We start from the raw sequence: 14,597 nt of genomic DNA, 5'->3' as shown, positions 1-14,597 counted from the left end.
TGAACATACCCTAACTCTACTCACACTACATTTTTTGGGAAGTAATAGTACTTTTACTTGAGTATATTTTTTCAGTACTCTTTCCACCCCTGCTCTCAGGCAACAATGTTTAATGTTGATTATCTTCAAAACTTACAGTGATAAAAATGACGAGTTAAGCTTATCAATCTCTGTTTATCCACTTGGACACACTTTAATAGATTTTCTTTTTTTGCACACTCTCCTCTATTCAGACTAATGTCGGAGGGTGAGTGGTTGATTATGACTTGATGTATAAATTACAAATTTGAACTCATTTACAATTCTAAACAAAAGCTAAAAATGTTTCCTATCATCATTTTTAACAAATAAGCTTTTGATTTATGTTTTATTAAAGGAGATTTTGAAAGAATGATTGGCACAATGGCGCCCTCTCCCGTGCAGCACTGAATATAATGCATTTTCATTTCCATTTTCACACCCCTGAATTTACACACCTGTGTCAGCCTTGTGGTTTCATCGATGGTATTAATACAATGAATATTGATTTGGATTATAATGTTTTATTGCATTCTTAATCACAATTTTCTGAGACACCTTAAAGTGTGTGTAATATATATATATATATATATATATATATATATTATTTTGAATAAGAAATCAAACTGCACAATCCAGTAGTGTGGTCCAGGTTCAAATGTTTTATTCAACTTAAAGTAACCATACTGCCAAATCCACAGTATTCTACTCCTACATTTAAAAACGGAAGACTACATCCACCTATTCAGATCTTTAAAGCTCTTCCCCGGCACATCTGAAGGTTGTTTCCAATCTCCTCTAGTCCAGGGACAGCTGAAAGAGTTTGCCATAGAAGGTACAGGCAGTATGCAGCAGTAAAACAATAATGGACAAGATACACGTGTGGTTTCACTCGCACAGACAAGACAAACACGAAACGCACCCAAAAGTCTGGTGTCTACAACTAAAGTCGTGAAGTCGGAGTGTGTTCTCTTATATACGGGTCCCTTCTTTCAAGGTTTGTTGGGGTGAAAACCGTGGATCAGGAATGTTGTCACCTAGTGTTAGTGTTTTCTGATGTAAACGTCTCTGTTTTTAGCGGCTCTTCCCTCCAAAAATCTGTAAAATATTCTGTCATGATCAACACTGAAATAAATAATCTCAATAATGTACTGAAAATACATTTTTAAAGCCATTTACGCTCTTCTTTCGTTCTGTGTGACCTATAGCAGTGTCGTTTGTAACACTCTCAAGTAGTGAGCCACCACTAATGCATAATTTGACCGAGTGTATGTCCTCGGCCAGGGAATCTAAGAGAGACAAGGTTTGTGAGGGTAGGTAAAAAAAAAAAAAAAAAAAAAATCAAGTCAGGATTATTGCAATCCTCGGCTTCCTATGCCTCAAACTCCAGACCCAAACCCAACTTGTGGCCGCCTGCATTAATGTTCTTCCCATCCAGAAGAGCAGAAAGGGTCAGCTTGATACCTGAGCCAAGAGATGAGAAAAATTAGACAAGGAACATTCACATCCAGGAGATCTTACTGAAAGTAAAGGAACTGCTTATACATCAGTACTAACGCTGCACTGGTAAACAAACGCCACAAACTAAAGCTTTTTAAATAGTTTAAACCAGGGATGTCCAATGCCCTGATGAGTTCAGTTCATGCATATTAATTCAGATTCATTTCATAAAAAAAATAAATAAAAAAAAAGGTTTTCATTTTCCAAAATGTGCTTGTCCACACTGAAACAAGTTATTAATGCTCTATTAATGCTCAAGAAAACAATCCTGGAGCCGCCACTGCCAGACACGCCTGAATATTTCTATCAATCATCAAGAGCTTGATTAGCTGGTTCAGCTGGTTAATTCAGGACTGGAGCTCAACTCTGCAGGATTGGACACGCCTGGTTTAAACAGTTGCATATGCGTTTTGAAAAGGTTCAATAAACTTTATGCACATAATTTACATCTAGACATACTTACCGGGCTTCAAGGTTTGAGTATATCCCAGGCCGACAAGGCTAGAATTATTCACTTTGGCCTGTAAGACAAACAAAAAGTGTCACTGACATTGACAACAAATATAATTTTGTAGGATAATTTTTTTATAATTTTATAACTTTTTACTGGGATAAATGTTTATAACTCAGATATAAACACTGATGCCTACGGAAGCGATCAAAATAGAGCAGATCCCCTTTTGAAAGTAACCTGGCGCTTCAAATAAAGATTGTATCATTACATTGTTACACCAGTAGGTGGCGACAAGTGACTGTTAAAACATGTATTTGTCATTGAATCATTCATTCAAGAGATTCGTTCAAAAATGCAGATTCATCCAGTAATGAAACAAGTGAAATATTTATGAGTGAGTCATTGAATCATTCACTCAAACCGATTTTTTTAAATAATGCATTCAAATTAATTAAACATTTTAAATAGTCTGCAGCAATTAACATTTTGTCAGAACTTCTTGTAAATTAAATGTTATTTTGATTAGTTGGGAGCATTGTGGGAATATTTAATAAAAAAAAAAACAATTGTGATTCTCAATTTATCCAGAATTGTGCAGCTCTAAAACCCAGTAATCTGAGTCTTATATAAAAAATAATGGATACATTTTGGATAATACTCTATATCGTGATTCATTTTTCACTTTATTTTTTATAATCGCAATATATCATGACACCCCTAGAAAATAGACAATTACCAGTTCTGTGGGGTGTAACAGAAAAGTAACATAAATAGTGTAATGAAATACTGTAATAATATTACTTTTGAAAGAAGTAACAAGAAATAAATTACGTTTTGAGTAACAAGCCCAATACTGCATGTCGTACACCCCTAAATCCACTAAATGTTTATTAACTCCTCCTGAAACAAAAGCAGCTGTCAACGCTGTCGTCAACACTGTTGTTTCTTCTTTTACACACGCAAACGTCGTCTTCTGCTCACGCTTTGCTCCCGCAGTCAACACCAACTACTAGCGTTGAAAGACGCACAAATATGGGACTATGAACACAAAAGGCCACCGTAGGTTTGACGCAGGCGTATAACGGGCGATCTAGAAGTGGGGATTTATTCAGTGCCTCTTAACACAGGTTGCATCATTAGATACCTAGATAAGAAAAGTGGCAATGCTAACTTCACTTAGTTTCTCCACACATACCGAGAAGGAAGCGTCGGCATCGATCTGATACTTGGCAGCGATGCCGAAGCGGGTGTTGCTGTTGCCGGCGGTCCAGGCCAGGTTAACTGCCGTCTCCAGGTTATCATTCACTTTCTGGTAAATGGAGCCGCCGAATTCTGTTCCATCATTCCTGCGATTTGAAAACACATTATTGAGACACATCTTTCTAATCTTTTCCATTCAAAACTAGGCAATTTTTCTTTAAAACAGTAAATGGTACTAAATTAATAGGTCAGATAAACTGCTCTAGACACAAAGAATCCCAAAGAATATTTCAACTTCAACCATGTTTCAAATAACACAGATCCAAAAATGGATAGACATAGTTTATTGCATATTTATTGCTTTGAATAATCAGATAAAGCCACATTTTATTAGATTTTTTTTTTTTTTTTTTTACATGTTTGCACCATTTATAAGTGCATATTTACCATGAAACAAGATCCCAGATGGCATACATACATCACAGAGACGTCTAATTGTGTTTACATTTGAAAGATGTATTTTTTTAGAGTGTTTGTTTGCTCATCTGCAATACGTCTCTAAGACGATTCCTGTCACATGTTATATAGACATTAATGAAATGCCTTTAAGAAGTTTATGATTTAGAACGGGTCATGAACTGTGTTGTTTTATTGTTTTATAATGTTTCCTGGGGTGCACTTATAATGTTAGTATGCTTTCTACATCAAAAATTGTCATAATTTAGAAATAAAAGACATTTTTCCCACCCTGATTTTAGCCCTCTTATTTTGAACGCTCTGTTTTAAGGGGCGTGTCTGCTGTGAGACTTCAGTGTAAACGCCCACTGCTGTGATTGGCTGACATCTTTGCATATGAAATAGATAAATATTACTTTCTCTAAAACTTTTAGCACTTTACTATTACAGCTCTCAAGGTTAACTAATCATGAAAAGTGTTGCATTACATTTAGATCTATGGCATTATATTTAGATCGTGGCATGAAAGGTTGCAGTGATGAACATTGTAGTCGATCACAGACATGTTGTTGAGCTCATGAAAGCAGTGATCTCGTCACTGAAACTCAATTTCTGCACACTAACAAATGCTTTCATCATAACTAACAGTGCAAACACAATGTAACTAAGAGATTCGTTGAATAAAACGGGAGTCCAGAACTCAGTCACTGATAAACTCACGCTGTTTGATTGACAGCTACAGCGATTGTAAAGGGAGCGTTTTTTAATCGCTTTCTATATATAATTTAATTACCGTTTAGATAACAGATTATTTTTATCCTACTAAGAGAAACAATGTGAAATTGAGCGTTTAGTCACTGGTTTGATTTACTGACACACAGACAAAGATCATCTGACTGTACATGAATCATTAATATCAGATCAGGCATTAGAATTAACACAGTTACTGACATGTTGTTTTATTACTGTCGAGTCCATATCGTAAAAGTCTGTTTGCAAAGCCTGCGCCGAAATGCAATTGATTTACCAAAGAATCCACAGTGAAATGTACGGAATACAAATAAATAAAGCTCAACTGAGACATTCACATTGTTGAAAATAAATAACCATATTCCTAGCATTAGGATCCTTTGCAAGGTAATGTTATTTTATTCCTGTATCGCTCTTCTCTCCTGGTCATCACACTAACACACCAGTGGGCGGGGCTAACATTGCAATGACGAAGCAGGCGTTGGTTTCTTCTGCGGACACGTTCAGGCACATTCCGGCACGAGTCATTTGCTGGGCCTTTTATTGGACTAACAAGGAAGTTTTCAATTCTGAAACTTACAGGATATTCTTATAGTAAGATGACCTCTTATACATCAATAGCTCAAGGAAAAGTTGATTTCTCAATTCATGGCCCTTTTAAAAGATGTTTGTACACAGCAGACGAAGTGCTCTTTAAAAGACATCTTGAAGACATACGTGTGCTATCTGGGATGTTTTTACTGTAAAGTAGCAGCACTGATGAAGGTTGTTCATTCTTAGTGCACTAATCTTCGTTATATGCAGCCCTAAACACAACTGCACAGATCTTTTATTTGAGCCTCAGTGATATAAAGAAGTAGGCAGTGACATCCGTATGCTCCTTCCTGCTGCAAAGCCCTTGACAAATCCAATCGCCAGGGAATAAACGTATATATAAATAACCCACCTTTCTAACCTTGAGACTGGAAAAACAACACACGTCTACATCTCACTACTGCAGGTTTGATGACAGTACATACACATTTGTGTGGAGTTGAAACTCGTCGGTCTTGTATCCGACAGCAAAGTTGCTCTGGGAGACCCGGTTCCTGCCCGCCTCAAACGTCATCTGGTACCCGGCCAGCCAACCCTCAAAGCCCACGACCACGGCTCCGTGCACTGCGGTGCCGTTGATGTCATAGTCCACGTCACAGCCCAGGTTGATGTGCTCGTGCTGGTAGCAGCTCTTGATCTTCCCGCTCTTCTTCCTATGGGAAGTCGTCAGAGAAAATGTATTCAGAAATGTACTGGTGATTCTGTGCTGTGTGACTCGTGTGGAAAAATAATTATAAATCATCATCATTGTTACTATTATTATATAGGCATATTGATATAATCACAATTTTGAGAAAATTGTGCAGCAAACCTATAATTATTTTAATCAATTAAATAAAAAAAATTTAAAAAAAATTTTCTCAAATTGTGCAATATTTTTTGGACAATTTTTGATCAACTTAAAACCATTGGCATATCGGCTATAGCAAGAAAAAGCCCAATATAACACATTTATTAGCCTTGCCAATTTAAATATTCAAGCACAAGAAGATGAGTAAGAGAACTCAGTTTGATACTCGCTGTGTGAGAAGTTTTGTGTGCACAAACATCCGAAGCGCACACCCAGAAAGCCGCTTCTCAGACAACGCCCGAAAACTGAATTGAGTTCTCTTTTACATCTTCTTGCAAATACACACATAATAATGTCAACATGCCTGTCTTGGCGGGTATCCTAGTAATCATGTTATCTTAAGTGAACTTAAACAAAAAAAAAAACACATGTACAGTATCAATATATTGGATCCGTGCATCCAGTCTTAAAGTGACAGCAGCCTAATATTCCTGCTGCTGCCTGTTTTTAATGTTCATCAAAAAATAAATAAATAATTCGCTCAAAATAATGCATGGGTTTTTGAACGTTGCTAATTTCAAAACACGATCAAAACAGTAATCTATTTTAATGATACATCTTCAAATCAGTGAAAACATAATACCATGAACAAAACACATGTTCACATGTCTGCTATTCACTGGTCAAAAACCTCAAAACTCCACTGAGCTTGATTTTGGTAAAGTGTTAATAACATGACACATGCAAGTGTCTGACTATATTATATTATATATATATATATATATATATATATATATATATATATATATATATATATATGTGCTGAACGAGACATACCCAGTGTTTGGAGAAAAGGAGGAATCAAATGTCAACTTCAGCCCTTTGGCCAACTGGGGAAAATAAAGCAGAATTCATGTTAAAAGACAAGTCTGTAACTCATTTCACATCAAGTGTATTTCATGTGTACTGGATCAGTTTTTCAGGTGTCTCACCTGGTCCTCTAGAGTGATCTCCGTGCCGAGAGTGTTGTCAGTGTTCCACTTCTCGGTGAATGTCAGGCCGTGTTCGGCCCACTTGTACTTGGTCTCCAGCGTTCCTGCTACCTTGCTGGTCTCCGTGTTAGCCGAGCCGGAGCTTTTGAATTCCTACAGAAGCAGGAGAACATGATAAACGCTGATGGGTCAATCAGTGAGAACAAGTACGAAAAAAAGGGTGTGTAATCGCTCAATCAGCGTTTCAACCGCAGAAAGATGTCAGTAAAACAGATTGTAAACAATGTCACATAATATCAGAAAAGCCATTCAGTGTCCATAAATCGATAGTTAGCTATAAAAATTAACTCTAGAGAGGAGCATATATGAACTATATTCAGGGCTCCAGATTGTAACCAAATGGTTGCATTTTACGACCTTTTTTTCTTGTCGGTGCAACTAACTTTTGTTAGAGGTTGCATTGGTGGCACCACCAAGATGTAGGAAAACAAAAACTGGTAGCACTTTTATTTTTTAAAGGGGACCTATAATGCCCCCTTTTCACAAGATGTAATATAAGTCTTTGGTGTACCCAAAATTCCCCACAGATCATTTATTATAACTTGTCAAATTTGCCCCGATTTGGGTGTGAGCAAAAACACGCCGTTTTTGTGTGTGTCCCTTTAAATGCAAATGAGCTGTTGCTCCCGGCCCCCTTTCCAGAAGAGGGCGGAGCTTTAACAGCTCGCGCTTCGGTCGCTCAACAACAACGAAGCTGGAGAAGCTCACACAGCCAAAATGAGGATATATATATATTATATATACACACACACATTTTGCTTTTGAAATCATAGTTAGACATTATGAAATCACTATACAAAGTATATTTTTTACACTGAAGTATGACGTAGGAAAAGTCTAAACAAAAACGTTTCTTCAAATTGAGACTGAATGGGGGTTATATGCAACAAATTATGTGCAAACAAAAACTCTTTGTATATGTATTTTGTTAAATATAGACTAAATATAGATTCGTTAAATATAAATAATATTTTACTCAAGATGTCTTTACATTTCTTCTTCTCACTAACATTTAGATATTTAAATTGAACAAAACAGCAACAATGAAAAGAACTAGCTAGGTTAGCTGATTATCTAGTCCATACATACCGCTGTCAGAATATTACTATTTTTCACTATAAAAATTAGGTTTTGCACGTTATTGTTGTTAATAAATGTTCATTTTATCTGCATCTCAACTTAAGCTCAGTGCTTTTGTTAAATGTGCATTTCCAAGAAATAAACCTAAAATTATTAGTAACTGCACTTATTAATTCAAAACAGCATTAATTTTATAATTAAATATCCAAATCAGGTGCTGGTGCCTCCGTCTGTATAACCGGTGCTACTGCTCTCAAACGTCAGTCTGGGGCCCTGATATTACATATTCAATATATTTTTCCTTAACCTGTTAGTGATGTCTTCATTATTTAATGTATGTTTAAAAAATCTGTCATGAAAACAACCCATCGCTTAAATGTTTATACTTCAGCAACGAATTGGAGTAGAAACATATCATTGAATATACAAACTGCTTTATGTGCAGTTTAAATGTCTGTGTACAACTCAGTTTTATTTGAGTGTTGATTATTATATCCAAATAAAGCAATTATCATTTAAATCATCTGTCACACCAAATGGTATGACAGTTTTAACATACATACATCACCTTTCATTGTTGATGGCAGGTTTGAGTGCCAGACATTACCAGTCCTCTCGCTCATACTAACACGAGTAAACAGTCAAAAGATCAAGTGCTCTGTACATTTTTTCGTGTCTGCATTAAACTCTTGGCTTCCCATGGCCAAAAAAGCAAGCATTAATCATTTTGGCTTTATAAACTTCACATCAGCAGTGTTTCAACTATGTTTGTCTCACTGTGAGTGAAATATCGACATCTGGACAGAAATCACATCAATATTTTATCAAGCTCGGCAGTATAATGGCGTTGTTGATTATGTCTGTGACTTGAAATCCACTGTCTACTTACCAATCCATTCTCTGACCTTGTTTTCAAGTCCAACTTGATAAGACCAAAACCTGCAAATGACAGACAAACATCACTAACACAAAACAACATGAAGAGCGATCTGACCGCTGACTTACTGCATGTCATTGTAAAGCAACATCTGTAACTCGTACACTACGAGTTAACCCAGAAGTTCAACATGAACATTACTGAAAATCCTCTGGGGTTTGTTTCACACCTCTGAGAGGATCTCAATATCTCAGTGAATTACATATTCAGTTTAATAAGCCTCCCGTCAAAAGGGTTTTCAGAGGAAGTTTCCATCAACTGTGTGAAACGGCAGATCGATAAAATCATGAAAACAAATCATTTTATAATATAATTTCATCATATTATAGCAGATGCTCTATTTCTGTTCAATGTCTGTTTTTGGAGGATTCTGACTTGGGTTTTTTCTTCAGCCGATGTAATAGAGTTCAACACTTGGGTTGCTGAAGTAAAAATCCCATTCATTTTCTCCATACGGGAACTGATTTTTAATGATAAATTATGAGCCATTAAAGACAAATGTACTGTGAGCTATGAGGTTAACTGATTAACTTTTGTTGAAGCCGTCATCCAGCATTATTTACACTTGTTTTTAGAATAACATTGGAATTTCAGGTGAAAAACTACATTACTAATGATTCTGCAAAGTGCCCACTCCCATGAAGCAATCTGATTGGCTGAGAGGTCTTTCCAGCCATGCGATATTCTACCAGTATCACTTCACTGTTTATATCACTCCGCTTGTTTCTGCAGGATCTACACTGGCAGCATTTCTCACAGCGAGCGTCAATGGTGGAGGAGCAAACCCACTATAATTTTACAAATACTACTGTTATTATGTCACGGCATGTAGTTTTAGGAGCTTTTAGGCGAGAATGTAGTTATTTAGACCTCAAATATAAAAACACTTAAAAAAAGCAAAAAAATGTTTCGGTCACATGTCAAGTAGGCTTTGAAAGGTCACATGACCAAAATGTTTGCCACTTTTTCATTAAAGCAGTGGTTTTATCATGCAATTGATGTTTTTCTTCATTGTTAGAGTCTGCGGGCCTTTTTGAAGTGTTTTCTTATTTGAAGTCTTTTAGTCTACGCACCTCGCTTGGACAGATTAGATGGTAAACAAACAATCAGTTCTCGTAATCATCGTAGGCTCTTTCGGCGGTGGACAGGGGTCATCGTAGGCTCTCTGATTGTTCTGCGGCTACACAGCCCCATACGCAGAAGAGTGCGACACACTGTGTGTTGTGACACAATCCTCCGATAACCGTCATTAACATTTTGTGTTGCCACAGTTGACCTTCTGTTGGCCTTCATTGCTCTCGCGCATCGATGAGTCTTGGGCGTCCAACACCCTGTCGCCGGTTTGTGTTTGTCCCTCCTCAAACACTGTTGGTTAATTCTCACCACTGCTGACCGGGAGCAACACACAAGCCTTGCCGTTTCAGAAACTCTGACTCAGTCGTCTTGCCATAACAATTTTACCCTTGTCAAAGTCACTCTTATCTTTATTCCTGCTCATTTCTAAACACACTGATTACGAGAACTGACTGTTTGCTCAAAATAACAGGACTGTGTTGCATTTCTATACAAAACCTTGTGCATTTTTTGTGTTTTTAAGATGCACAGTGCAGTCCCTCTGATTGTTCCCTGTGACATTTGCCATGCTTGCTATGTTTCAAATGCTTTTTCTCAAATCAAAGTTTGTAAAATTAGAAATAGCCAAATTACAACAAACTGCTCTGCTTGTTGTAATGGTGAGAAAACGCTTCAAAGGTTACATTTTTAGGCTGGTCTGCCTCAGCAGTCTACCAGCGCTCGTCAATGCCAAAATAAGAGAGATGGCCACTCAAATGAAAGCAGGCGGGGCTTACAGTTCACAAATTCTAACGCGACGCTTTAGTTTTAACAGTGTGTGGCAAGATTTAAGTAGCTAAACATTTAATATTTGACCACTGTCTTACAACAGAAATGTTCAGCAACTGACAGTAATATCCTGTGATGCAAACTACTAGGGCTGGGTATTGACACAAATTCCAAAATTCGATTCGATTTCGATTCACAAGCTTGCAATTCGATTCGATTTCGATTAAATTCGATTCGATTCAATTTAAATTATTTTGGATATATATAAGGAACAGTAGCTACATGCCAAATTTTCTCAAGGAAAAAAAAAAATCTCTCAACTAATGCTGTAAACTATACATGTGAATCAGTTCTACATTACTATAACACTGAAGGTTAAAATTAACTGATTTGTATACAAACATTTAAATTAGTGTAAGTTATCCTTAAATCAGTAAAAGTTTTTATAATAATAAAGTTAAAATACTAACTTTACAATTATGTAATTATATTTCTACTCCAATTCGTTTTTTGAAATACATTATTTAAATGGTGGCTGTTATAAAAACTTGATGGATTTATTTAAACATCCATTAAATACTGAAGAACATTATAAATTATAACGAATGTGTAATATGGTGCATATATTTAACAAAATGCTCCTCTCTAGAGTTCAGTTTTATAGCTGACTAATGAGTTTATGGTCACTGAATATGGTTTCTGAGGTAAATGTGACGTTACGTGACATTGCTTACAAACTGTTTTATTGACGTCTTTCGCGTTTGAATCACTGATTGAGCTATTCCATAAGACAGGATAGGCCTATGGATTTCGGTAAGTTGTATTGTATCTTTCAACATACCTTTGGGTGTTCATTCATGTTTATTTCGCGCTGTAACTGGTATTAAAGCGGAGGAGAGGATCAGTTCACACACGCTTTGCGTTGCCACCTCTCTTGATCTGAGGCTACAGCCATCTGTCATGCCACATTAAACAGCGGTTATTTTTTGAATTTCGTAATAAAATGGACAGAATTTGAAATCTGAGACTTTGTTTCATATCAAAAGTAACAAAGCACAAAGCTTATTGCCATTTATTGGATGGGAAGAGCGCTACAATGTTCTATTCATTCATCAACTGAAAATAGACTAGACTAATCGATTCTTGGGATTTAAGAATCGATATCGGTTTGTAAAAATGAGAATCGATTAAAATCGAGAAATCGATATTTTTTTACCCAGCCCTACAAACTACTCAACTTTAAGAAATTTCACCATTTTGAATTGAAAATATGCTATCATTTATATGATTCATGTAATTCTAGGGATGCACAATATATCTGCCACCATATCGGTATTGACCGATATATGTTAATGTTATCATTATCGGCCAGACAAGAAAATTTGGCTGATATATTAAAGCCCGAATATAATGGATTATTCAGCTGAGACACTTCAGATGCGCACTGTTCACCATGATGGTTTTGAATTGCTTGAAATATGATTGAAATCACTTCAAAAAGTAAAATACAGTTAAGTACAGCTCAAGTCTGTCATATGAGCTACATAATATTATAATGAGAATATTATAATAGTGTTTCGGACATGGCTTTTAATGGTGAGACTTTTGTCTTTGCAATCAGGGCTCTCAAAAATTATATATAAAAAAATTTAATTTAGATTTATCGGCCAATATATCAGTTATCGGCTTACAAATATAAAGAATTATTGGTTATCAGCATCAGCCAAAATTTACATATCGTGCATCCGTATTAAATTCATAACTGAAAGTGACAAGACAATAAATGTTTTGCATTTTTGACATACTAAACATACAAATAAGAATGTGTATATTTTAAAATAAAATATTATATGCAAATAGTTTAAATTTATTACTTCATAACTACAATTAGACCTAGAATTTTTTACGTTCTTATTTTTATTTTTTCGCTGAAATCCCTTTTAATCCCTCAATTACTTCATTCTTTTAAATAAAAAGACCAAATAGACCCCCCCCCATTCAAACTTTAGCCCCCACCAATGTTCAAGACACGGTTACAGCCTTGACACTAATATATAAACAGGTGAATTCATACCGTATCCTTTGGTGAAGATGTCCCTGGCAGACTTGCCCAGGTCCACATATGTCGGAGGAGCAGCCATTGTCTGCAATGCAGAGAGAGCGTCAGGTGAGCAGGACAGAAGCCGGCAGAGGTCACGTCAAGGTCACATGGGGAGTGGTGTTCACTGCAGAGCCAAATGACCTACCGCTTCCCCTCTCTAGACATCATGGGTGGAGTCTGACAGTCCAGCCACACCTCTGTGGATCTAAGGGGCGGAGCTTGACCTAATTAGGTTTAGGGGTAGGTTATGGGTGTGACTGGACCTTCAAGCTCCACCCACTAGAGAGAGGCGGGGCTGGACGTCAAGCCTCCTCACCCATTTAGAGTTATTTTACACAAAAAAAACGTAATCAACATAATATACAAGTCATTAATCATTTAGTGAGGAACACGCTAGCTCTTGTGTAACATTTTACAGAAACTAGAGAGCACTAACCAATCAGAAACGATTATCAACTGATGCAGATCATCTCAAAACGGCCCAAATGTTGATTGACACATGAATACTTCCATCACACACACACATTACAATGAGGCCTATTCCCTTACACACACTATACGTGATCCACGCGTATATTAAGCCGGAGAGCACTAAGAGAAAGAAAGCACAAAGGACATGCAAATGCTATTCATCTGCTTGCGCAGTGAGACAATGACAAGAGTCATACATGCGCGTATGCATTCAAATAAAAAATCATTAAACAGGATAAAAGCATTTAAACAGCACGCGCACATTTGATCTCGACAGCGCGCACTCGATGCTCATGCGAGCGCATTAAAAGCATTAGTTGTAACATTCAGGCCCTGCGCGCGACATTGATGCGCTCCACCATCAAAATCACACGAGTCACTAAAATCACCACAGAATCACCCTCAGTGACGAGACTTTAATATCCACCTTAGGATAAATGTCTTAGCTCTGAACATACCTCTGTAAGGTCGTGAGGAGGACAGCGCCGAGCGGGCAGGACTCACAGCGGAGAGGATGAGACGTGCAGAGAACCACGACAGATTTACGCAAGAGCGTACGCAAACGGCGCCACGCCTGCGCAGTAATCTTGAGCATCATCAGCAGATTCCTCATCACCTCCGGATGACAGTATCTCAGTAAATACGAGTTCCAGTGGTTTATTTTAAAACTGTCTTATATTATCATCATTTTTGTTTATTATGTTTGACAGCATCATCATATTTTTGTAATATGCAGTGGTGGAAATGGTTGAGGACAAACCCTAGTTGAGGACATGTTACATATTTTTAAACCATAGATGCAGAAAATCCCACTATATCTATGTATGAAATCTGCATTGTGTTGGAGGCTGTTAAAAGATGGAAATCCTCTACTTTTTGAACTTAAACGTCGTCCCCCCTCGAAATTCACTTAGCTGGAACCACTGACTAGCTCCATAAACTGAAGTGTCGAGGTTAACTCTACAAAACGGCATGGCTGTAACCAGGGTTTGAAAATTAGTGAGGTCCAGGCTGGGTGTTAAAGACACAATATGTAAGATTTTGGATTAAAATATCCAAAAACCACTAGAACAGTGTTATATATTTTGTTGACTTGTTTACTACATTATCCAATATGTTTCCAACAATGTTTAAATCCAGAGAAATCAGCCATTTTAACCAGTATATTGACCAGTGTCATCTTCAGATTGAACCTTGTGTCTATTTCCTGCCCTGTACTGTGTCTGGGTAATGGTACCACTTTACCATTTGTTCTCTTTCTTCTGTGAGTTTCTTCAAAGATTTTGGTACCAGGTCTTTCAGAGAATCTCTCATCCAGCTCACTAGTTCTGTGATCTGAAGGGATAGAAGAG

General features: G+C 36.9%; 1 protein-coding gene across 1 annotated transcript; it reads right to left on the bottom strand.

The window, feature by feature from the left end:
• Positions 1-660: 660 nt before the first annotated feature.
• vdac1 (voltage-dependent anion channel 1) lies at positions 661-13,837 on the bottom strand. The gene is made up of 9 exons (XM_051878660.1): positions 13,704-13,837; positions 12,748-12,817; positions 8,784-8,833; positions 6,755-6,907; positions 6,600-6,652; positions 5,398-5,625; positions 3,168-3,318; positions 1,982-2,039; positions 661-1,482 (listed from the first exon to the last, which is right to left on the bottom strand). Exons 2-9 carry the CDS (start codon positions 12,812-12,814, stop codon positions 1,391-1,393), a joined length of 852 nt encoding a protein of 283 aa, XP_051734620.1. The 5' UTR covers positions 12,815-12,817; positions 13,704-13,837; the 3' UTR covers positions 661-1,390.
• Between the last annotated feature and the right edge of the window lie 760 nt (positions 13,838-14,597).

Source organism: Ctenopharyngodon idella, chromosome 21 (assembly GCF_019924925.1).
Source record: "Ctenopharyngodon idella isolate HZGC_01 chromosome 21, HZGC01, whole genome shotgun sequence".
In the NCBI taxonomy this organism is placed as follows: domain Eukaryota; kingdom Metazoa; phylum Chordata; class Actinopteri; order Cypriniformes; family Xenocyprididae; genus Ctenopharyngodon; species Ctenopharyngodon idella.
Note: the sequence above shows the minus strand (reverse complement) of the source record. Positions and strands in the feature narration are given on the sequence as shown.

Coding starts and splice junctions, on each gene's coding strand:
- vdac1 (XM_051878660.1), bottom strand. CDS start 12,814: ATGGCTGCTCCTCCGACATATGTGGACCTGGGCAAGTCTGCCAGGGAC. Junction 2,040..3,167: donor ATGCCGACGCTTCCTTCTCG/GTATGTGTGGAG, acceptor TTTGTCTTACAG/GCCAAAGTGAATAATTCTAG. Junction 1,483..1,981: donor TACTCAAACCTTGAAGCCCG/GTAAGTATGTCT, acceptor CTCTTGGCTCAG/GTATCAAGCTGACCCTTTCT.